Genomic DNA, 26,048 nt, shown 5'->3' with positions numbered 1-26,048 from the left:
TCTGAACTTTCTATATTCAGCTGTGCTTTGGCAGATAAACCACCCGCAGGCCATTCACAATGCCGTTATTGTGTAACATCTGTTCACTACAAGACAGTGTCACATCTTTGGAATATTAGTTCAGGTGATTTAAGGTAATCACTGGTCACTTCCACATGTGACCTCAATCCCTTACCCTCTGTGCAGAGCGAGTTCAAGAAAGAAAAGAAAGACTTGCATTTATATAGCACCTTTCACAACCACAGGACGTCCCAAAGTACTTTACAGCCAATTAAGTAGTTTTGGAGTGTAGTCACTGTTGTAACATAGGGAACGTGGCAACCAATTTGTGCACAGCAAGCTCCCACAAACAGCAATATAGTAATGACCAGAAAATCTGTTTTAGTGATGTTGGTTGAGGGATAAATATTGGCCCCAGGACATTAGGGCTACCCTCCTTGCCCTTCTTCTAAATAGTGTAATGGGATCTTTTACATCCACCCAAGAGGGCATACGGGGCCTCGCTTTAATGTCTCATACGAAAGACGACACTTACGACAGGGCAGCACTCCCTCAGTCCTGCCCCTCCAACAGTGCAGTGCTCGCTCAATACTGCCCCTCCGACAGTGCAGTGCTCCCTCAATACTGCCCCTCCGACAGTGCAGTATTCCTTCAGTACTGCCCCTCCGACAGTGCGGTGCTCCCTCAGTACTGCCCCTCCGACAGTGCAGTATTCCTTCAGTACTGCCCCTCCGACAGTGCAGTATTCCTTCAGTACTGCCCCTCCGACAGTGCGGTGCTCCCTCAGTACTGCCCCTCCGACAGTGCAGTATTCCTTCAGTACTGCCCCTCCGACAGTGCAGTATTCCTTCAGTACTGCCCCTCCGACAGTGCAGTATTCCTTCAGTACTGCCCCTCCGACAGTGCGGTGCTCCCTCAGTACTGCCCCTCCGACAGTGCAGTATTCCTTCAGTACTGCCCCTCCGACAGTGCAGTATTCCTTCAGTACTGCCCCTCCGACAGTGCGGTGCAGAGCGGAAGTGCCGTTGTGTCAAGTCGGCTGCTACTCTGACTCATCGGCGCCGGGCTGACACGTCACAATGTTCCTCCCCTTCAGTTAAAGGGGAGGGCCGCTGCAAGCTCTGCATTGATTTTAGCTTGACCCAGTGGCCACTAAGGAGAGTTTCGGTCGGGCCAGTGGTGTGGCACCGAAGAGTGGGTGTCAGGCTGCCTGTAGCGGCCCGGCCAAACCCGGGGGCACCATTGTCAGTCCGAGAATGGAGTCGGCTGTCAAATAAAATAAAATGGCGGCCGCGACAGTGCGCCGTTCCCTTTAAGGGTGGATGCGCTGCCTAGCTACAGACAGCTTTCCGCCGGGAAAAGTTGTCAGGGGCACCGACTGGCAGCAGATCTGCTCGATCTGCTCCCATGGGGCAATTTCCTGCTGCTCGGAAGAGGGTCGGCGCATGCCCATCGGGGCGGCGACAGCGCAACGTGCTGACCATCAATGCACGCAAAACATGGAGGGCAAGTTATAAAATGACTCCGTGCCGAATAGGCACAATTTTGGAGCCCTAGTCTCCACACAACATAGAAATAGGAGCAAGAGTTGGCCATTTGGCCTCTTGACCCTGCTCCACCATTCAATAAGATCATGGCTGATCTGATCCTGGACTCAGCTCCACTTCCCGGCCCGTTCACCATAACCCTTTATTCTCTTATCGCTCAAAAAGCTGTCTATCTCCATCTTAAATATATTCAATGACCGCACCTCCACAGCTCTCTGGGGCAGAGAATTCCATAAATTTACAAACCTCTGAGAGAAGGAATTCCTCCTCATCTCAGTTTTAAATGGGTGGCGCCATATTCAAAGACTAGGTCCCCCAGTTTTCGTTTTCCCTATGAGTGGAAATATTCTCTCTGCATCCACATTGTCGAGCCCCTCATTAGATCACCTCTCATTCTTCTGAAATCCAATGCATATAGGCCCAACCTACTCAACCTATCTTCATAAGTCAACTCCTTCATCTAAGGAATCAACCTAGTGAACCTTCTCTGAACAGCCTCCAATACAAGTATATCCTTCCTTAAATCTGGAGACCAAAACTGAACGCAGTACTCTAGGTGTGGCCTCACCAATACTCTGTACAGTTGTTGCAGAACTTCTCTGCTTCCCCTTGCAATAAAGGCCAACATTCCATTTGTCTTCCTGATCACTTGCTGTACCTGAATACTCACTTTTTGTGTTTCATGCAGGTCCCTCTGTACTGCAGCACTTTGCAATTTTTCTCCATTTAAATTATAATTTGCTTTTCTGTTTTTTCTGCCAAAGTGGATAACCTCACATATTCTCACATTATACTCCATCTGCCTAATGTTTACCCACTCACTTAGCCTGTCTGTATCCCTTTGCAGATTTTTTGTGTCCTCACAATTTGCTCTCCCATCCATCTTTGTATCATCAGCAAACTTGGCCACATTACACTCGGTCCCTTCATCCAAGTGATTAATATAGATTGTAAATAGTTGAGGCCCCACCACCGATCCCTGCGGCACTGTTGCCAACCGGAAAATGACTCATTTATCCTGACCCTCTGTTTTCTGTTAGTTAGCTAATCCTTTTTTGCTAATATATTACCCCCAACCCCGTGAACTTTTATCTTGTGCAGTAACCTATTATGTGGTACTTTATCGGATGCCTTCTTGAGATCCAAATACACCACATCCACTGGATCCCCCTTATCCACCCTGCTCATTACATCTTCAAAGAACTCCAGCAAATTTGGCAAACATGATTTCCCTTTCATAAAACCATGCTGACTCTGCTTGATTGAATTATGCTTTTCCAAATGTCCTGCTACTTCTTCCTTAATAATGGACTCCAGCATTTTCCCAACAACAGATGTTAGGTTAACTGGTCTATAGTTTCCTGCTTTCTGTCTGCCTCCTTTTTTTAAATAGGGGCGTTACATTTGCGGTTTTCCAATCCGCTGGGACCTCCCCAGACCAGGGAATTTTGGTAGATTACAACCAATGCATCCACTATCTCTGCAACCACTTCTCTCAAGACCCTAGGATGTAAGCCATCAGGTCCAGGGGACTTGTCCGCCTCTAGTCTCATTATTTTACCGAGTACTACTTCATTAGTGATAGTGATTGTATTAAGTTCCTGCCTCCCTGCAGCCCCTTGATTATCCACTATTGGGATGTTTGTAGTGTCTTCTATGGTGAAGATCCATACAAAATATTTGTTCAATGTCTCTGCCATTTCCCTGTTCCTTATTATTAATTCCCCAGTCTCATCCTCTAGGGGACCAACATTTACTTTAGCCAGTCTTTTCCTTTTTATGTACCTGTAGAAACTCTTACTATCTGGTTTTATATTTTGTGCTAGTTTACTTTCATAATCTATCTTCACTCCCTTTATTATTTTTTAGTCGTTCTTTGCTGGCTTTTATAGTTTCCCAATCCTCTGGCCTCCTACTAGTCTTGGCCACATTGCATGCCTTTGTTTTCAATTTGATACCATCCCTTATTTCCTTAGTTAGCCACGGGCGGTTATCCCTTCTCATTGGGATATATATTTGTTGCGAGTTATGAAATATCTCCTTAAATGTCTGCCACTGCTCATCAACCGTCCTACACTTTAATCTATTTTCCCAGTCCACTTTAGCTAACTCTGCCTTCATACCTTTATAGACTCCTTTATTTAAGTTTAGGACACTAGTTTGAGATCCAACTTTCTCACCCTCCAACTGAATTTGAAATTCAACCATGCTAGGATCACTCTTTCCTAGAAGAATTGCAAGTGGAAGCATTGATGGTTTAATTTATACTTGGTAGATGAACGAGGGCTCGAATTAACAAGAAGGAAAGACTTGCATTTATATAGCGCCTTTCACGACCAGCGGAAGTCCCAAAGCACTTTACAACCAATGACGTACTTTGGAGTGTAGTCACTGTTGTAATGTGGGAAACGTGGCTGCCAATTTGCGCACAGCAAGCTCCCACAAACAGCAATGTGATAATGACCAGATAATCTGTTTTTGTTATGTTGATTGAGGGATAAATATTGGCCCCAGGACACCGGGTAAAACTCCCCTGCTCTTCTTCGAAATAGTGCCATGGGATCTTTTACACCCACCTGAAAGGGCAGACGGGGCCTCGGTTTAACATCTCATCCGAAAGACGGCACCTCCGACGGGAGTGCTACCCACTGAGCCACAGCTGACACTGATGCGAGATGAGAGAGATTTCCCTGCACCCCCCTCAATATATGAAACAACGTAGAGTCCACTTGCTTTCTCGTTAAGCACAGACTTGAAAACTGAAGTGCACAGTCCGGGCCCGCTACACCTTTGTACCTGAACATTTTAATCAGGATTTAAAAACCGGTATAAGAGCTGGATTTGCAGGTTTGAGTTCCCTTCCGTGAGAAGCAGGCGGCCTGCACGCAACATTTGGGGGAGTGGGACTAGCTGAAGTGCTCTTGCAGAGAGCCAGCACGGGCTCGATGGGCTGAGTGGCTTTCTTCTGAACTGTAACCATTCTATGATTTGGAGACCATTTACAGACCGTGTCTGGGACATCGCATCAGGCAGCAATTGGCCCGAGTGTCCCCGGTCAATCTCAGACCAGGTTTCCTGTGGTCCGCTCCCCTCGCTTCTTTACCTGTCGATTTGATTTGCAGAGAGATGTGGTACATTCCGGTCCACTTCGGAATTTGCGCTGGTCCTTCCACACAACGTCAGACGGCAACTCCGGGGAGACACCAACTGCTGCGGCCCAAATCTGGTGAGAAACACAAAGTGAGGCGAGGCGAGGGGCTCGCCAATCTCACACAGAATCAACCGTTTTATGTGGAGCTGAGAAATGCCCCTGAGTTACGCTGCACTGCGAGTTCCCTATCTCAGCTGCGCTAAGGGGGTGGGGCATCGGGGCAGGAACAGCAAGAAAGGACTCGCATTTCTCCTGCGCCTTTCTCGTCCTCAGAGCCTCCCAAAAGGCTTCGCAGCCACTGAAGGTCTTTTTGAACTGTTGTCGCTGTTGTAATGTAGGGCAACGCGGCAGCCGATTTGTGAACAGCAAGGCCCAACAAACAACAATTATTTTATCATTTAAAGTGACATTGAAGATGTCGGATTGCCGTAAAAACTCATCTGGTTCACTAATGCCCCTTTCGAGAAGGAAACCTGCCGTCCTTACCCGGTCTGGTCTATATGTGACTCCAGTCCCACACCTTAACTGTTTGACTCTTAACTGCCCTCTGAAGTGGGCCAGCAAGACACTTAATTATATTATTTTCTCAGGGCCATTAGGGATGGGCAATAAATGACAGCGACGCTCACATTCCGAGAATTAATTTATAAAAACCTGTCCACAGGTAGGGCAGATCAATAGCCTGACTGTCACTGGTTGGACCGGAAGTGGTGTCGACAGGACTGGCTTTAGGCCAGCAGCAGAGTCAGGACTGAAGGTGACCCACTTTCCCTTTCCCTGATCATTCTGAGACTTTGATGTGTGGCAGACACTCAAAACTTTCATATAGATAGATAGCCAGACAGAAATAGAGAGATAGATAACAAGATAGTGAGAGATAGAGATATAGTGATAGATAGTGATAGATAGAGAGTTAGAGTGATGCATAGATAGATAGATAGAGAGATAAATAGTGATAGGTAGAGTGATAGCTAGATAGATAGTGAGAGATCGAGATAGATAGAGTGAGAGATCGAGATAGATAGAGTGAGAGATAGATATAGAGAGAGAGATAGAGAGAGAGTGAGAGAGAACGAGGGAAAGAGAGAGAGAGAGTCAGAGAAAGAGAGAGAGAGAGAGATAGAAAAAGAGACAGACAGACGCTAGCGACATGCTATAGGCACAATTGTTTGACTCACCGTGAGGCTGTGCTGCGCTGGGAGCCAGGTGTGCCTTGGGAAGCGGTACAGGGAAATGGGATAGGCACCAACGCTCTGCTGCAGGGTGTAGCCACTCAGATCCACATCCTTGTCATGTGAGGTGTTGAAGAGTTGAACGAAATGCCCTTTGGAATCCACCTCCTGTATCTTCACACAGGTAGTTGCACTGGGAGGGATGGTGGGTGGAGAAAGACAACTTTGAATGATCAGAGTTTGAGAATCCATTGCAGGTTTTACATGATACTGAAGGAGCGATTGGTGGTGACTCACCATCCATGCGGGGAGGGGTGGGAGGGGGAGCAGGTGGAGCCACAGTACACCTCTGCGCTCAGGTAAAGGTGTACCTGGGCCGTGCGCCGTGTTAGCCAGTTCTAATCCTGTTTCATTGTGTGGGTGGCTCCCCATTACAGCACAGAAACAAGCCATTCGGCCCAACCAGTCCGTGCCGGTGTTTATGCTCCACACATGCCTCCTCCCGCCCCTCTTCATCTCACCCCATCAACATATCCTTCTATTCCTTTCTCCCTCATGTGGTTATCCAGCTTCCCCTTAAATGCATCTATGCTATTCTCCACATTCTCACCACTCTCTGAGTAAAGACATTTCTCCTGAGCTCCCTATTGGATTTATTAGTGACTGTCTTATATTGATGGCCCTGTAGTTCTGTCCTCGCCCACAAGTGGGAGCTGTAGAGCGCTGTGCAGTCGCGCAGCTTAAAGGAAACATTAGTGCACAGTAATGTAAATTTGTTATAACCCAGATATATGGACCCCAAGGGGGAAAAATTCCGGGCGTTTGCACATCCGGGGGGCACTAACGGAGCGCAAACGCCTGTTCGCCCGGGCGCAGCGCCGCTACGGACTCCCACAAAATTCCCTGGGAGTTGAGCAGCGGCGGTAACCGTTGGCACCTCGGGCCGCTGTGCCAGCGATGACACCGTCATCACCGTGTGCAGCGACCCGTTTTCCCCAGAGCGAGTATGGGCTGTAGGTCGCTCGCTCCCGGGGCGGAAATTTAAGGGGAGGTGCGGCAGCAAAGAAACTGGCCGACTTACTTGATTGTAGATCGCGGGATCCATGCTGCGATCTTGCAGGCCGGCACTCCGCTTGCATGCCAGGCTGTTACCACGGCAACCCTCTGCCTGGTGGTCCAGCGATGGCCACATTTCCCGCCCACAGAGTCGGCAGCATGGTCCTCCCCTTTAAGGGAAGGGAGGGCCCTGTCTCCCTGCCAGCGCTACGTGTCCCACCATGTCCCGCTGGAAATTTTGCATCCCTTTGCCCCCCGGTCTCGCCCCCAACAGGAACTGCCGTGCAAACTTTTGTGTGGTCTAACCCTGGAATATGGAGACCAGAACTGTGCACAGTACTCCAAGTGTGGCCTAACCCAGGTATCTGAAGACCAGAACTGTGCACAGTGCTCCAAGTGTGGTCTAACCCAGGTATCTGGAGACCAGAACTGTGCACGGTGCTCCAAGTGTGGTCGAACCCAGGTATCTGGAGACCAGAACTGTACATGGTGCTCCAAGTGTGGTCTAGCCCAGGTATCTGGAGACCAGAACTGTGCACAGTGCTCCAAGTGTGGTCTAACCCAGGTATCTGGAGACCAGAACTGTACATGGTGCTCCAAGTGTGGTCTAACCAAGCTATATGGAGACCAGAACTGTGCACAGTGCTCCAAGTGTGGTCTAGCCCAGGTATCTGGAGACCAGCACTGTGCACAGTGCCTCGTGTGGTCTAACCAAGCTATATGGAGACCGTGCACAGTTCTGGTCTCCATATAGCTGGTCCCATCTATGAGCTACAATACAGCCGTCAGCCCAGATTTACTATCAGCCATTAGCAAAGTGTTATTTTTGTCTCCAAGCAAAGCTGACGATTTAACCCATTTGTAAAAATAGCTCAGGTTGCTGTGTTGCCTCTTGCTGCTGCTTATCTGTGACTTTGAACAAACTGGTTTGTTGGTTTGTAGTTTAACCCAAGTGTTTAATATTCCATTCGGAGGTGACGAAAGGGATCATGTGGTATCCAGGCAGTTAGCGGCAGTAACATGTGTTCCTGTTCGACCCCTGGTTACCGCTGTAGGGCCAGAGATTGTACGTGTAAAGTCACACTCAGTCCACAGGAGAGAGAGTCACTGATGGGATTGACTTGGACACAGAGGGGCCGGAATTCGGTAACGCCCTGTTCGGGACGGTAACTGAGGCGAGGCGGGACTTCCTGCACCCGGCGTTTGAAGTCCCGCCCAACGAGTGGAAGTGGAGCTCAATGTCGCGCGATCCACTCCTCTCGTGGGCGGGACCGGGCCGATAACCGTGGGAATTTTCCAGCGCTACGCGGAGCGCCGGGAGAACATGGCCCTCCCCTTCCGTTAAAAGCAGGGCACTGCAGTGGGGCGAGGGGCCACCACCTCAACACCGGGAGCACGGTGCAGAGGCCACGTCCGTATCAAGGGCGATGGATTTGTGATCGCCCTTGGGACTATCTCCACTGGCCATCCGGTCTATCGAGAATGATAGGGCTCAAAATATCTTGGAGAACAAAATTTGTAATTGTTATTTATTAGTTCAGTGTGTAACTTATTTAGTTTATTTGTCACTTAGCTGTAATTTATTTATGGACTTATGTCATTTATTTCAATTATAATAAACCTTAGAACTTACAGCTTTATTTCTTAAACTTTCACCAAAACTACAGGCTTAAACTCAAAGAAAGAGTGCCACAATACAAGTTTGCCCAGGGTGTGAGTTCCCCAAGGCAGGCCCTGCCTGTCCTCATAGTTTAACCCTCTAAGCCACACAATGATTTAGTCAAGGTCAGGAACTCAATATGTGGACAATTACATGTTCACACTGTCACGCCGGGTGGGACACAGCTGGAAAGGTTCAATATGCTGCCCCACAACCCCTTTCCCAATCTTTCCTTCAAACATACAACCTCAGCACACACCTGCTCAGGTCCAACACGCAACCCCCCCCCCACCCACATACCCCCGCCCCCCTCCACCCATCCCCATCACCTTCACCCACTCCCACCACACTTCCCGCCCCCACCACCCCTTCCCCCATCACCTGCCCCCGCCCATCCCCGCCTCCTCTCCCCTACCCCCCTCACCCCCTTGTCCTCCATCCACCCCCGACCCCCTCCACCGACCCCCACTTCCCCCCACCTACCCCCTTCCCCCCCGCCCACCCCATCACCGACCCCCACCACACTTCCCCCCCCCCTCCATCCACCCCCACCCCCTCAGCTCCTTGTCCCCAATCACAGAGCGGGAGAGACCAACAGTCGCACCAATCACAGAGGGAGAGACCAAGTGACAGACCAATCCCAGGTTAAATCCCATGGATCACAGTGTGGTTTGACTGTAAGGTGAGGAGTTGAGCTTTGGACAGATGCGCACAGACCTTGGGTTTGTTCCTGGCCAATACCTGGACACAGCTCGGTTCTCCCTCGGGGCGGGCCGTGAAGTGCTTGCATTCCTCTCTGCGGATGACTCCTGGGAGATTTGTGAGTCTGTTAAAACAGGCAGATGTTTACAGCAACAACAGTGTGGACAATAACAAGCGCGGACTCCCCTGCGCTTAAGGAAGTGCTGGCAACATCCTTTCAAAGTCACTCGCTCAGTAGAATGTGGAAGAATATTTCCTGCCCCAGTTCAGTGCTGGGAGGCAGGTGCAGCTATTCTTTGGTACCTCACGAAACAGTCATACCTCGGGCAGTGAGTGCTGGGGGGCCATTGGAACACAGAGTGCTTCACAGCCCAGTCTGGTCCACATTTAATATACACAGGCACGATTCGCAACCAGGCATGTAAGAACATAGGATGGCAAACGGTAGCACAATGGTTATGTTACTGGACCAGTAATCCTGAGGCCTGCACTAATGATTGAGAGAAGCGGGTTCAAATCCCACCATGGCAGCTGGGGAATTTACATTCAGTGAATTAAATACATCTGGAATAAAAAGCTGTATCAGTAATGGTGATCATGAAACTACCGGATTGTCATAAAAACCCATCTGATTCACTGATGTCCTTAAGAGAAGGAAATCTGCCGTCTTTACCCGGTCTGGGCCCATATGTGATTCCACACCCACAGCAACGTGGTTGACTCTTAACTGCCCTCTACGGTTCAAGAAAGTGGCTCACCACCACCTTCTCAGGGGCAATTAGGGATGGGCAATAAATGCCGGCCTTGCCAGTGACGCCCACATCCCGTGAATGCATATTTTTTAAAAAGGAGGTGGCCATTCAGCCCCTTGAGCCTGTACTGCCATTCAACAAGACCATGCCTGATCTGTGACCTAACTCCACATACCCACCTTTGGCCCATATCCCTTAATGCCTTTGGTTAACAGAAATCCATCAATCTCAGATTTAAATTTGACAATTGATCCAGCACCAATTGCCGTTTGCAGAAGAGAGTTCCAAACTGACAGGTCCTGGCACCTCCGCTCTCTCTCCCCTTTATCTGGAGTGAATCCTGGCTGGTTTTTCTTGACATGTTTGGCTTTGGGACACGAAGGTGCCCCTCACTGCTGAGGCTGTGAGTAGCTGGGTCAGCCTCAGACCACGATTACACCGTAGGGTCATTGCTCTGGGGGGCTGGGTCCTTGCTCTGAGGGGCCCGTTCCCTGCTCTGGGGGGGCTGGATTTAAATTGAATTAAAATTCAGACTGGATATGGTTACTAGCTTTATAAAGTAGAACTTGTAAGTGAAGTAGTTGAGTCCATTATAAAATTTGCCATTTGTGGGGGCTGGGTCCTTGCTCTGGGGGGCTGGGTCCCTGCTCTGGGGGGCTAGGTCCCACACAGCATGGTTTATGTCATCATTGTCACTGCAGGAGCATATGCTACAGGCAAAAAGTCCAGAACTCAGGGCCATCAATATAAGATTGACATTAATAAATCCAATCGGTAATTCAGGAGAAACTTCTTTACCCAGAGAGCGGTGAGACTGTGGAACTCACTACCACAGGGAGAGGTTGAGGTGAATAGTATAGTTACATTTAAGGGCAAGCTAGATAAACACACAAGGGAGAAAGGAATAGAAGGTTATGTTGATGGGGTGGGAAGAGGCTCAAGTGGAGCGTAAACACTGGCATGGACCAGTTGGACCGTTTCTGCGCTGTAAAATTTTACCTAATTCTGTGTAAACTATTGGTACAGGTTTGTGTCCACAGTCACTCACACCTTTCGAAATGGACTCGGAGACTGAAGTGTATATTTTGCCTGTACCTTGCAGCTTCTCACCCTGGGCTGCTGCGGAGGCTGGTGGGGAGTCTGTCACCCCAAACAATCCAACCTGGGTGAGCTGGCCAGCCCAGGGCACCGCCCCCTCGCTCTCCTCCTTGTCCTGAAGCTGGGGGCTCCTCGCCACCGATTCTGTCTGGCTCCACGTTCTGGATCGATCCTCTCGCGAGCTTTCCCGCAACCAGTCAGCCTGGTCTGTCTGTAGCCTGGATTCACAGAGAGGGAGGGAGAGTTAGATGGCAGCAGCTGCCATAGACAACTCCTGATTGATAGTTCGACAGACTCACACAGTGTATCTCATGCTCCGTTCTTAATTCAACCTTCTCTAGTTGTGCCGTGTTGAGAGCCGTGGCTCAGGGGGTAGCGCTCTCTCTCGCCTCTGAGTCAGAAGGTTGTGGGTTCAAGTCCCACTCCAGGGTCTTGAGCCCAAAATCTAGGCCGATACTCCCAGTTCAGTGCTGAGGGAGTGTCGCACTGTTGGAGGGTTAGTACTGAGGGAGCACTGCACAGTCGGAACAACAGTACTGGGGGAGTGTTATACTGTCGGAGGGGCAGTACTGAGGGAGTGCCACACTGTCAGAGGGGCAGTACTGAGGGAGCGCTGCACTGTCGGAGGGGCAGTACTGAGGGAGCGTGTCATGTATGTACATTCTGTTTGTAGCCATCAGATGGCATCATTGTTGGAGGGCACTGAGCAGCACGCACATGGTGCTGCTCAGGAAAAAAGGCCAGCCATTTTGAGAGTCGGGCACTTTGGGCCAAAGTAAAGAGAACCAAGATTGTACTTTGCTTAGTTAAACAGTACTCAGTTTGAACCTTTATTGCATACATAACATTTGGCGACGAGAATACAAGAACCTTTGTTTGCAAAATGAGCACGATTGGATTTTTGGAGCGATTCATGAAGGGAGAAGATTGGGCAGACTTTGTGAGCTGTTTGAACCTGTACTTCGTGGCCAACAAAATGAAGGGGATCGATGATGCAGACTAGCGCGGATCCGGATACGCAATCCGAGATGCCAGAGGAGGAAGTGTATGGACTGTACTCCTTCATAACCAAGAGTAAACCAATTTTGATTAATGTGAAGTTTAATGGGATACCGGTATCGATGGAACTGGACACGGGGGCAAGTCAATCGATCATGAACGAGAGGCCCAGGCTGAGCCCTGTTAATGCCAAGCTGCACACGTACACCAAAGAACTGATAAAGGTGATTGGCAATGCACAAATTAACGTGTCGTATAACGGTGTGGTTCACGAGTTACCACTGTGGATTGTTCCAGGATATGGCCCAACGCTGCTCAGCAGGAGCTGGTTGGAGAAAATCAGATGTGACTGGAACGACATAAAGGCGTTGTCATCGGAGGAAGATACATGTGCCCAAGTATTGAGCAAGTTCCCTCGCTGTTCGAACTGGGTATCGGCAACTTCACTGGAGCCAAGGTGCAGATTCACGTGGACTCAGATGCAAGACCTGTCCATCATAAAGCTCGGGCAGTGCCGTATATGATGAGAGAGAACATCGAAATTGAACTGGACAGACTCCAACATGAAGGGATCATATCACCGGTCGAATTTAATGAATGGGCCAGCCCTATTGTTCCTGTGCTGAAAAGTGATGGCACAGTCAGAATCTGTGGAGACTACAAGGCTACGATCAACAGGGTTTTGAAACAAGATCAGTACCCGTTCCCGTTACCTAAGGCTGATGACTTGTTTGCGATGCTAGCCGGAGGGAAATCATTCACAAAACTGGCCTTGATGTCGGCCTATATGACAAAGGAGTTGGTCGAGACGTCGAAGAGACTTACATGCATTAACACACACAAAGGACTGTTTATTTACCACAGGTGCCCTTTCGGAATTCGCTTGACTGCTGCAATATTCCAGAGCAATATGGAAAATCTACTGAAGTCCGATCACAGAACTGTCGTGTTCCAAGATCACATCCTGATCACTGGTCATGACTCCAAGGAACATCTGAACAACCTAGAAGATGTTCTACCTCATTTGGATAGAATGGGACTCAGACTGAAACGCATGAACGTCTTCATGGCACCGGAGGTTGAGGAAAATTGCCGCTGATGGCATCAGACCTACTGACGTGAAAACCAAGGCCATCAAGAATGCATCCAAGCCGCAGAATGTGACGGAGCTGCGTTTGTTCTTGGGTCTACTCAACTACTTTGGTAAATTCCTAACTAAATTGAGTACCTTACTCGAACCACTGCACATGCTATTGAGAAAAGGCGACAACTGGGTGTGGGGTGCATCAGAAGACAGAGCTTTCGAGAAAGCCACCAATCTGCTTTGCTCGAACAAGCTGCTGGTACATTATGACCCATGTAAATGTTTAGTTTTGGCCTGTGACGCATCGCCATATGGAATTGATTGCCTACTCCAACAAGCCAATAAGTCGGGGAAACTTCAACCTGTCGCGTGTGCATCCAAAAGTTTTTCTAAAGCGGAAAGAGCCTACAGCATGGTATAAAAAGAAACTTTAGCGTGTGTGTACGGTGTTAAAAAGATGCATCAATACCTGTTCGGTCTGAGGTTCGAATTAGAGACTGATCACAAGCCGCTCATGTCATTGCTTTCCGAGAGCAAAGGTATCAATACCAACGCTTCATCCTGCATCCAAAGGTGGGCACTGACATTATCTGCCTATGATTATGTCATTCACCACAGACCTGGCATAGAGAATTGTGCCGATGCTTTGAGCCGGTTGCCATTGCTCACATCGGAGGTGGAAACACCACAACCGGTGGATCTAATGTTAATCATGGAGGCTTTTGAGAGTGAAGGAACCCCTGTCACGGCTCAACAAGGTCAGACCTGGACCAGCCAGGACCCGATTTTATCAGTAGTAAAGGGTTGCATCCTCAAAGGGGATTGGTCTGCCATACCTAAGCAAATGTGCGAGGAGGCCAAACCATACATTCGTCGCAAGGACGAAATGTCTATTCAAGCAGATTGCATATTGTAGGGTTATCGCGTTGTAATGCCCAAGAAAAGGAGAGAGAAGTTCATGCGTGAGTTACACAGCACACATCCGGGTATAGTGATGATGAAGGCCATTGCCAGGTCCCATGTATGGTGGCCAGGAATTGATTCTAAACTGGAAGCATACGTGCATCAGTGCAACACTTGAATGCAGCTCAGCAAAGTACCAGCGGAATCGCCGCTGAGTCTGTGGTCGTGGTCATCCAAACCTTGGTCCAGGATCCATGTAGATTTTTCAGGTCCCTTCCTGGGCAAGATGTTTTTCATGGTGGTGGACGCTTATTCGAAGTGGATAGAATGCATAATCATGTAATCCAGCACGTCCACGGCAACCATAGAGAATCTCAGTGTCATATTCGCGACACATGGTCTGCATGACACAGTGGTGAGTGACAATGGGTCGTGCTTCACATGTCTGGAGTTTCAGGCGTTTGTGAAACTTAATGGCATAAAACATGTAAGGTCAGCACCATTCAAGCCTGCATCCAACGGGCAAGCTGAACGTGCAGTACAAATTGTCAAGCAAAGCATGAGGAGAATAACCCAAGGGTCACTGCAGACCTGCTTGTCTTGCATACTGCTGAGTTACAGGACAAGACCCCACACACTCACAAAGGTTTTGCCTGCTGAACTCAAGATGAAAAGAGGTCTTAAGACCAAGCTATCTCTGATACACCCAGATTTAAATAATCATGTTGAATACAGAAGACAAAGTCAACAAGGGTACCATGATCGCGCAACTGTGTCACGCGAGATTTCTGTTAATGATCCTGTGTTGAACTATGGTCAGGGTCCCAAATGGATCACTGGTATGGTCATGGCCAAGGAGGCCAACAGAGTATTCATTATTAAGCTCAAGAATGAGCAAACTTGCAGGAAAAACATGGATCAGACAAAGCTGAGGCACACAGACGAGCCAGAACAGTCAGACTAAGAAACCATCGACGACCAACCAACCTACCAGCAGCCTTCAGTGGACTCAAGGGTCATCAGTGAACCCAGAATTTCCATCACGGACCTGTTCAATAAAAATAGACTTGCAATTCCTGACATGGCCACTGCCACCCCCAACAAGTCACTCCAAAACAGATACACCATTTTGGGTACTGTTGGGGGAGATGGCTCAGCAGGGGAAGGCAACAGCAGCCAAGTTCTTGGCACCATGGGTGGCTCGGCTGCACAGGAGGGCAGGAAAAAGAATGGGAGAGCTATAGAGGTAGGGGATTTTATTGTAAGGGGAATAGATAGGCGTTTCTGCAGTTGCAACCGAGACTCCAGGATGATATGTTGCCTCCCTGGTGCAAGGGTCAAGGATGTCTCGGAACGGCTGCAGGGCATTCTGGGGGGGGAGGGTGAACAACCAGTTCTCGTGGTGCATATAGGTACCAACGATATAGGTAAAAAATGGGATGAGGTCCTACAAGCTGAATTTAGGGAGCTAGGAGTTAAATTAAAAAGTAGGACCTCAAAGGTAGTAATCTCAGGATTGCTGCCAGTGCCCCATGCTAGTCAGAGTAGAAATAGCTAAGACGAATACGTGGCTTGAAGAGTGGTGCAGGAGGGAGGGATTCAAATTCCTGGGACATTGGAACCGGTTCTGGGGGAGGTGGGACCAGTACAAACTGGACGATCTGCACCTGGGCAGGACCGGAACCAATGTCCTAGGGGGAGTGTTTGCTAGTGCTGTTGGGGAGGGGTTAAATTAATATGGCAGGGCGATGGGAACGTATGCAGGGAGACAGAGGGAAGTAAAATGGGGGCAGAAGCAAAAGATCGAAAGAAGAAAAGTAAAGGTGGAGGGCAGAGAAACCCAAGGCAAAAATCAAAAAGGGCCACATTACAGCAAAATTCTAAAGGGACAAAGTATGTTAAAAAGACAAGCCTGAAGGTTCTGTGCCTCAATGCGAGGAGTATTCGTAATAAGGTGGACGAATTAACTGCGCAGGCAGCTATTAACGAATATGATATAATTTGGATTATGGAGACATGGCTCCAGGGTGACAAGGCTGGGAACTCAACATCCAGGGGTATTCAACATTCAGGAAGGATAGACAGAAAGGAAAAGAAATTGGGGTAGCGTTGCTGGTTAAAGAGGAAATTAACGCAATAGTAAGGAAGGACATTAGCTTGGATGATGTGGAATCTGTATGGGTAGAGCTGCGGAATACCAAAGGGCAGAAAACGCTAGTGAGAGTTGTGTACAGACCACCAAACAGTAGTAGTGAGGTTGGGGACAGCATCAAACAAGAAATTAGGGATGCATGCAATAAAGATACAGCAGTTATCATGGGCGACTTTAATCTGCATATAGATTGGGCTAACCAAACTGGTAGCAATATGGTGGAGGATGATTTCCGGGAGTGTATTAGTGATGGTTTTCTAGACCAATATGTCGAGGAACCAACTAGAGGGCTGGCCATCCTAGACTGAGTGATGTGTAATGAGAAAGGACTAATTAGCAATCTTGTTGCGCAAGGCCCCTTGGGGAAGAGTGACCATAATGTGGTGGAATTCTTTGTTAAGATGGAGAGTGACACAGTTAATTCAGAGACTAGGGTCCTAAACTTAAGGAAAAGTAACTTCGATGGTATGAGACGTGAATTGGCTAGAATAGACTGGCGAATGATACTTAAAGGGTTGACGGTGGATAGGCAATGGCAGATATTTAAAGATCACATGGATGAACTTCAACAATTGTACATCCCTGTCTGGAATAAAAATAAAATGGGGAAGGTGGCTCAACTGTGGCTAACAAGAGAAATTAAGGATAGTGTTAAATCCAAGGAAGAGGCTTATAAATTGGCCAGAAAAAGCAGCAAACCTGAGGACTGGGAGAAATTTAGAATTCAGCAGAGGAGGACAAAGGGAGGGAGAAAATAGAGTGTAAGTGGAAGCTTGCTGGGAACATAAAAACTGACTGAAAAATCTTCCATAGATATGTGAAGAGAAAAAGATTAGTGAAGACAAACGTAGGTCCCTTGCAGGCAGAATCAGGTGAATTTATAATGGGGAACAAAGAAATGGCAGACCAATTGAACAAATGCTTTGGTTCTGTCTGCACGAAGGAAGATACAAGTAATCTTCCAGAAATACTAGGGGACCGAGGGTCTAGCGAGAAGGAGGAACTGAAGGAAATCTTTATTAATCTGGAAATTGTGTTTGGGAAATTGATGGGATTGAAGGCCAATAAATCTCCGGGGCCTGATAGTCTGCATCCCAGAGTACTTAAGGAAGTGGCCCTAGAAATAGTGGATGCATTGGTGATCGTTTTCCAACATCTATTGACTCTGGATCAGTTCCTATGGACTGGAGGGTAGCTAATGTAACCCCACTTTTTAAAAAAGGAGGGAGAGAGAAAACGGGTAATTATAGACTGGGTTAGCCTGACATCGGTAGTGGGGAAAATGTTGGAATCAATTATTAAAGATGAAATAGCAGCGCATTTGGAAAGCAGTGACAGGATCGGTCCAAGTCAGCATGGATTTATGAAAGGGAAACCATGCTTGACAAATCTTCGAGAATTTTTTGAGGATGTAACTAGTAGAGTGGACAAGGGAGAACCAGTGGATGTGGTGTATTTGGACTTTCAAAAGGTTTTTGACAAGGTCCCACAGAAGAGATTAATGTGCAAAATTAAAGCACATGGTATTGGGGGTAATATATTGACGTGGATAGAGAACTGGTTGGCAGGCAGGGAGCAGAGAGTCGGGATAAACGGATCCTTTTCAGAATGGCAGGCAGTGACTAGTGGGGTGCCGCAGGGTTCAGTGCTGGGACCCCAGCTATTTCCAATATACATCAATGATTTAGATGAAGGAATTGAGTGTAATATCTCCAGGTTTGCAGATGACACTAAGCTGGGTGGCAGTGTGAGCTGTGAGGAGGATGCTAAGAGGCTGCAGGGTGACTTCGACAGGTTAGGTGAGTGGGCAAATGCATGGCAGATGCAGTATAATGTGGATAAATGTGAATTATCCACTTTGGTGTCAAAAACACGAAGGCAGAATATTATCTGAATGGTGACAGATTAGGAAAAGGGGAGGTGCAACGAGACCTGGGCGTCATAGTACATCAATCATTGAAAGTTGGCATGCAGGTACAGCATGCGATGAAGAAGGCAAATGGCATGTTAGACTTCATAGCTAGGGAATTTGAGTATAGGAGCAGGGAGGTCTTACTGCAGTTGTACAGGGCCTTGGTGAGGCCTCACCTGGAATATTGTGTTCAGGTTTGGTCTCTTAATCTGAAACATCGAAACATAGAAACATAGAAAATAGGTGCAGGAGTAGGCCATTTGGCCCTTCGAGCCTGCACCGCCATTCAATGAGTTCATGGCTGAACATGCAACTTCAGTACCCCATTCCTGCTTTCTCGCCATACCCCTTGATCCCCTGGATATCTCTCTGAGGAAGGATGTTCTTGCTATTGAGAGAGTGCAGCGAAGGCTCACCAGACTGATTCCCGGGATGGCAGGACTGACATATGAGGAGAGATTGGATCGACTGGGCCTGTATTCACTGAAATTTAGAAGAATGAGAGGGGATCTCATAGAAATACATAAAATACTGACGGGATTGGACAGGTTAGAGGCAGGAAGAGTGTTCCCGATACTAGGGGAGTCCAGAACCAGGGGTCACAGTCTAAGGATAAGGGGTAAGCTATTTAGGACTGAGATGAGCAGAAACTTCTTCACTCAGAGAGTTGTTAACCTGTGGAATTCTCTACTGCAGAAAGTTGTTGATACCAGTTTGTTAGATATATTCAAGAGGGAGTTACATATGGCCCTTACGGCTAAAGAGATCAAGGGGTATTCCAAATGTGTTTAATTAACTGAATTATATTCCCCAGCTGCCATGGTGGGATTTGAACTCATGTCTCTGAATCATTAGTCCAGGTCCCTGGATTTCTGGATTACTGGTACAGTAACATAACCACTGTGGTGCCATACCTGATTCTCTATATATCGTCAGAATTAACGGCTGAACACTCAATACAGGTTTATAATATTCCTCAGATCTGCTATTTTAACAGAGGCATTAATCTGTTCAAAATAAAAATGTTCATTTATACAGCACTTTTAACATGGGAAAATGTCCCAAGGTGCTTCAAAGGAGTGTTATGAGACAAAAAAACATTTGACACCGAGCCACATAAGGAGAAATTAGGGCAGACGACCAAAAGCTTGGTCAAAGAGGTTGGTTTTAAGGGGCATCTTAAAGGAGGAAAGAGAGGTAAAGAGGCGGAGAGGTTTAGGCAGGTAATTACAGAGCTTTGGGCCCTGGCAACAGAAGGCACAGCCACCAATGGTAACGATTACAATCAGGGATGCTCAAGAGGGTAGAATTAGAAGAGCACAGACATCTCAGGGGGACGGTGAGGCTGAAGGAGATTACTGAGATAGGGAGGGCGAGGCCATGGAGGGGTTTGAAAACGAGGATGAGATTTTTTTAATCGATGTGGTGCCAGACCGGGAGCCAATGTAGGTCGGCGAGCACAGGGATGGGGAGATGGGCAAATGAGACTTGGTGCGAGTTAGGGTTAAAACGTTCTTCAGCAATTGGGATTTTATCCCACTTTCACCTGAAACGTAAACTGGCCAACTACAAGAAAGGGAAGCCATTTTCTGAAATGTGTATTCTGACCACGGGCGAGGCAAGTGATAATCTGAGCAGGGCGCTGTGCGGAAGAATTTACTGTTAGTAACGTTGGCTTGCATTCAGTGATGTGTTCGCGACTCTAGGTACCTGTTCTCTGCTCCTTCTCGCTGCGTCTTCACCATCTCAGCCTCGCCCCTTGGAGCAAGTGGTGCTGTCCGGCCGTCTTCCCTCGTCACCACCTCACTCAACTGCTGCCGCAAACCCTGCGCACAGTAAACATCACAGACCATTAAACCCCCACTTATACACCACCTTTCATGGCCTCAGGACAATGATGTACTTTCTGAAGTGTAGTCACTGTTGTAATGTACGAAATACGGCAGCTAATTTGTGCACAAGGTCCCACAAACAGCCACGTGATCATTGTAATGTATGCACCTGTGAGTATGCTCACAGGTTTGTAGAGCTGTTGAGATACGCCATGGCGTACCATCTTGCCGTCCGGAGGAGGCGGGGGTCCCCAATGGAGTGCACTCTATGTGGGAGTCCTCCCTCTATTTATTTGACTTGTCCTGGAGGGTGGTGCACGGAGCAGTCCCATGCAATACATTTTTAAGCCGGTTCACGGGCTCCCAGGCCGCCTGTAATTTCTGCGGTCTGGAAGTCCGTGTTCCACGTTTTTATAGAATGTACGAGGTTGCAGCCCCTGTTCCATTATTTAAAGGGGCTTCTCCTCAAATTCTGGTTGCACTTCAATCCCACACTCCTAATCTTTGGGCACCCTGTGCGGAGGGGAGCGGGCAGGTCGGAAGGCCTCCTCGCCGGACTGCTCCTGGGCATGGCCAAGGGGGCAATCATCCATTCCAGGCAGCGGGCGGTCGAGGGGGTTGTTCAGTCCGACTGCCTGCCTCTCTTCCGCGGTTACATCCGAGCCAGGGTGTCCCTGAGATGGAGCATGTGGTACGCTCGCGGCCTTCCGCGAGAGGTGGGCGCTGGAGGGACTGGAGTGCATCATCACCCCCGGCAACCGAATTTTAATTTGATCCTTAATACTTAAAGTTTAATTTGATCCACATTTTTCAGTTTTAATGCCCCCCACCGCCCTTTTAGCCAGGGGGCACTTGTATAATTTGTGTTTTTGGTGCCCTCAAAAAAAAATTAACCATAAAATCCAAAGGGGCACTTGAAAAATTTTTGGAGTGTGAATCAGCCCCCCCCCCCTTTAATCAGGGGGCACTTGATTACTGTGTCTACACAAAATAGTTGTAGAGCTGTTGAACTGCGTAGGACTGCTCCTGGGCATGGCTAAGGCTGCCATCAACCGGTCCAGACAGTAGGCGGTCGAGGGGGTCGTTCAGCCCCACTGCCTGCCTCTTTTCTGCGGGTACATTCGAGCCAGGGTGTCCCTGGAGATGGAGCACGCGGTGTCCACCGGTACACTCGCGGCCTTCCACAAGAGGTGGCCGCTGGAGGGACTGGAGTGCATCATCACCCCCAGCAACCAAATTTTAATTTGATCCATTTACTGTTAAAAGTTTACTTTGTTTAATCTGTCGGTTTTCGTGCTTCTTTAATAAGGGGGCATTTGATTTATATTTGATTTACAGGTGCAACATAGTTGTAGAGCTGTTGAGTGGCTTAGCCAGTCACTTGACATTCACAAGACTCAATAAAACCCCAGCCAGTTGGGTTCAGGGATCCACGATGAGGCAGGTGGTTGTGAGCCTGATGGACGAAATGGTAATGTGTAGTGTGATTGTTAAACCTTTTGCTAATAAACCAGCTAGTTCTTAATAGCAATGTGTTGCTATGAATTCTTAAGCAAAGAACCCATGCGTTAAATACATTACAATAATGACCAAATAATCTATTTTAGTGATGTTGGTTGAGGGATAAATATTGGCCAGGCCACTGGGGAGAACTCCTCTGCTCTTCAAATAGTGTCCGTGGGATCTTTTACATCCATCTGAGCAAGCAAACATCTTAGTTTAATGTCTCATGCAAAAGGATTTGATGGGTTGGATAGAGAGTAACTGTTTCCTCTGGTGGCAGAATCCAGAACAAGGGGGCATAACCTTAAAATTAGAGCCAGGCCGTTCAGGGGTGATGTCAGGAAGCACTTCTTCATACAAAGTGGGAATCTGGAACTCCCCCCCCCCCCCCCCACAAAAGACGGGGTCAATTGGAAATTTCAAAACTAAGTTGCCTAGATTTTTGTTGGGTAAGGGTATTAAGGGTTATGGAACCAAGGTGCCATTGAATGGCAGAATATGCTCGAGGGGCTGAACGGCCTCCTCCTGTTGCTAATGTTCAGCACAGCAATCCAATCTGGGCCCTGGTGTTCTGTGGGAATTAAGAGAGTGGTCAGACAGTTTGAGATGGTTTGTTGTTAACCAGGAGAGAGTAACGACCAGGCGTTGTGAACAGACCTCGATCCGGTGCTCGAGGGCTCGAAGGCGGTGTTGGTTGTCGCAGCGCTCCTGGTCAAACACTCCAGCTAACGTCTGGCACTCAGTCTCCTCCAACAGCACCTGCAACACAAAACCACAATCCTCTTCTCAGTGGATGTGACCTGTCGCTGATATAGGCAAAGGACGAATGCTTAGGGGGGTGGAGGAGGACGGGGTGTTAACCCCCCTGAAATGTCCCTTTTTTTAATGGGAAAACTCGTGGTGTAGAGGCAGAAACCCTCACCACATTTAAAAAGTACTTGGATGTGCACTTCAAGTGCCGTAACCTACAGGGCTATGGACCAAGAGCTGGAACGTGGGATTAGGCTGGATAGCTCTTTGTCGGCCGTAACGGACATGATGGGCCGAATGGCCTCCTTCCGTGCTGTAAATTTCTGTGATTCTACGAACTCTTCCTTTCGAAAGTACCTGCTTTCAATCACTCGATAGATACACAGAAAGAAGGAATATTATGAAAGCTGGTCAGTCTCACAATTCGACTGCTGATAGCCCCTGAGTTGGGATTCGCTTCCCCCTGGGATTTTGCAGTGAATGGTTAGTGACGTTGTTGATAGACTCGTAACTGTTCATCAGCACTCGGAACACATGCTTCAGAGGTTGAGTCCAACAAGACGGTTTTAGCTGAATGGTTAGATCAATGAAAGTAACAATGTTTCTATCTGAACCTTATGCTGAAATTCCAATTGGAAAAATTGACCTTTTTAGTTTGGTTTGGCTTTCTGAAAGAGCTATCCAGTTAGCTGATAGTAGAAGGACTAGGGGACACAGATTGAAGGTTTTGGGAAAGAGATACAGGGGATGTGAGGAAGAACTGTTTTACACAGCGAGTGGTAATGACCTGGAACTCGCTGCCGATGAGGGGGCTGGAAGCGGAGACGATCAATGATTTCAAAAGGAAATTGAATAGTCTCCTGAGGGAAATAAACTTACAGGGCTACGGGGATAGAGCGGGGGAATGGGACTGACTGGGTTGCTCGCCAGAGAGCCGGCATGGACCCGATGGGCCAAATGGCCTCCTTCTTCTCCGTAATGGCTTTATGACTCTAGGGCTAGACTTTCCACTTTTGTGCAAGTCGGCCAAAAATGGGCGTTATTTCCAGCGTGGGTGGTAAATATGGGTTTTGAGATAGTCGGATTATTGCCCATTTCCAAAACCCTAACTTTCCATTTTTTTAAATGGGCGTTACTGCAAGCAATCTGAAATGGGCGTTAGCGTTAAAATCTTTTGACCTTCTGCCGTAAAGTGTCGCCGACCATAGCAACGGCATGGCAACGCTCATTTCCCACATTTCAGGAGGTCAGGTGTCATCATTACATGCGCAGAAGAGGAGACAGAGAGAGAGGGAGCAGAGAGGGACTGAAAGCGTGTGTGGGTGTGGTGTGTGCTTGTTTGGCTGTTGTGGGAGGCAGGAGGGAGATTCACCAGCAGCAAAAGTCTACTAAGCACCAAGAAGGTAGTTGGCACTGAGTTTTGGTCCAACAAATAATATATACCATGGAAGGGATGGAGGAGGCCCTGGAACTGTTAGCCAGGAACACTGGTGACAGAGGGTGCCCAGTGGTCCCGGAGCGTATCAAGGTGCCGCACCCTCATTGCCAACGACACATGACAGCCAGGAGGAAGATCTTGCTTCTGGCTCGGAGCACGTTCCCACCTCAATACCGTCCTCTCCCGTATCCATCCAAACAGCGGTTCTGCTGTCATTCTCTCCCCAATGAAGCAGCGCCTGAGGAACTCCTCGGCCAGGCGGCTTGGAGTCAGGAAGGGAAGGGGAAGGGGTAGAGGTGGGGAGGAGAAATGGGGGAGGGGGGGAAGGAAAGTGAGATGCATGGCCGCAGGTGTTGTCTGGGGCATATTTTTAGGTTGCTGCTGCTATTTTGGTGGGAGGGTCAGGGCAAGGGCGAGGGGTTTGCATCTGTGTTCTGTTTTGCTGTAAATGGGGACCATTGTAATGATGTAAATGTGATCAATTTTGTCATGGGGTGGGGTGGCATGTTTTTTTATAGTTATACTTATGAATTCAGACAAATGGTAGGATTAAATATTTTTTAATTAACATAACCTTGTTGCACATTGTCTCAGATAGTTGCACCGTTGCACACTGGTGATTCCTTAACATGAAAGAGTATAATTACACTTAACTTGAATCAACTTAAACTTGAACTGTCACCAAGGTGATGCACACCATTGATGTATGACCTGCACACCCAGCAGTGTTGCAGCTTTGTAAATACCACCAACATTATTTCAAGCAAAGCGCTCATTTATGAGCTGCTGACGTAAGAGTCTTGCAGTTATGTAGCCTCTACGGGCCCTTTCCTGCGGTCTAGAGGGGGGCGGGGGCATGGTTTTAGCATCAACCTGATTGTCTGCCCCGAGGTCAGCATTCACCTCCTTGTCCTCCTCTTCCTCTCTCTCCTGAGGTGGACTGTCAGTCCCTTGTGGCAATTCTTGTCCCCTCCTGATAGCCAAGTTGTGCAGCCTGGAGCACACCACCATGAATTGAGCTACCTGCTGAGTGGTCCAGACATCTAAACCATGATATTGCGAGTGGATCTGTGGCTCTCGTTGTATCACTTCTCGGCCTCGGTGTGGATGTAACGCAGGGGGGGTCATCAGCCAGGTGGCGAGGCCATATTCTTTGTCACCAAGCATTCAGCATTGACCTTGTGGCTGACTGGTAAACAAGTCAGATACAGCGCTCTCATGCAGGATGTGAGCATCATGGATGCTGCCTGGAAATTTAGCATTCACCGCCTTAATAACTTACTCGTGGTCGACAATGAGTTTTACATTCAGGGAGTGGAATCCCTTGCGGTTCCTGAAAACCTCTGCATCCTGAAAAGGTGCCCGCATGGTGATGTGCGTACAGTCTATTGCTCCCTGCAATTCGGTAGAATCCTAAAGCCCTCTCAGTCTGAGCCTCCCTGGTCATAGGGAAGCTGATAAAGTCCATCTTGCGTGCGTAAAGGGCTTCAGTGACCTGTCGAATGCAGCAATGTGCGGCATGCTGAGATATACCGCAAATGTCGCCAGCTGAGGCCTGAAAGCAACCCGACACGTAGAACGAAGGTGCCGCGGTGATCTTGATGGTGCTGGCAGGCTGCACATCTTCCCTGATGAACTGACATATCTCACTGATAACCTCCTTGTGGCAGCGCAGTCTCCTAATGCAGGTGGTGTCGGACAATTTGAGGTAAGACCACTTCTCCCTGTAAGTGCGGAGGGTGTAACGTCTAGTCTAGCTCGTCAGTCTGGCACGTCTTACATTGGGCACATAATGCTGTCGCATGTACCTTCTGCCATCTCGAGTCTGCAGCATGTGCGTGCTCATCAAGCGAGGCTGAGAAATGACAGGCCCCATTCCAATAGTATCAGTATTACACCGATTGTTCACAAACAATTAATGTCCTCACTAAGACACCTAAAGTAAATTCCAATCGTCCACAGTATGAAAAGATGTTCACATCACCTTAAGATACCTCCAGAGTACATCCAAACTCTCCCGAGATTGAAGCAGAGCAGCCTTTTAAATGATGCGACCTGCGATTTAGAACATGGCGTCCACACCGCTGTGGTCAGGTCAGTTCTACTTTTTCACAGCGGTTTTTCTGGTGAGCGATATTGTTGGCGAGATGTGTGCGAGGTGCCGAAAGTAAGGCTGAGTGATTTTCTGGGCGTTAGTTTCGGCAAATGTTATCTTTACGACAAAAAGCAGTGGCCAGGCGATATTATTAAATCCCGGCGTTAATTACGTGCCGAAAGTAACGCTGGGCGATATTATGGTTGTTGATTTCGCCCATTAAGAAATTAGGGGTGCGTGCA

At 48.2% G+C, this 26,048-nt stretch overlaps 1 protein-coding gene across 1 annotated transcript in view; it reads right to left on the bottom strand.

Annotated features, from left to right (window-relative positions):
• The window catches only part of LOC139279629 (uncharacterized), a 31,408-nt gene extending 5,821 nt beyond the window's left edge, over positions 1 to 25,587 (bottom strand). The window contains exons 1-5 of the mRNA XM_070898740.1: positions 25,492 to 25,587; positions 22,181 to 22,282; positions 19,899 to 20,014; positions 11,136 to 11,356; positions 9,328 to 9,412 (exon numbers count right to left, since the gene is read on the bottom strand). Of these exons, the coding sequence (XP_070754841.1) occupies positions 9,328 to 9,412; positions 11,136 to 11,356; positions 19,899 to 20,014; positions 22,181 to 22,282; positions 25,492 to 25,587 (620 nt within the window). The remainder of the gene's footprint in view (positions 1 to 9,327; positions 9,413 to 11,135; positions 11,357 to 19,898; positions 20,015 to 22,180; positions 22,283 to 25,491) is intronic.
• Positions 25,588 to 26,048: the final 461 nt, after the last annotated feature.

Source organism: Pristiophorus japonicus, chromosome 14, assembly GCF_044704955.1.
Source record: "Pristiophorus japonicus isolate sPriJap1 chromosome 14, sPriJap1.hap1, whole genome shotgun sequence".
Lineage (NCBI taxonomy): Eukaryota > Metazoa > Chordata > Chondrichthyes > Pristiophoridae > Pristiophorus > Pristiophorus japonicus.
The sequence above is the reverse complement of the archived record's forward strand: the minus strand, read 5'-3'. Positions and strand labels throughout refer to the sequence as shown.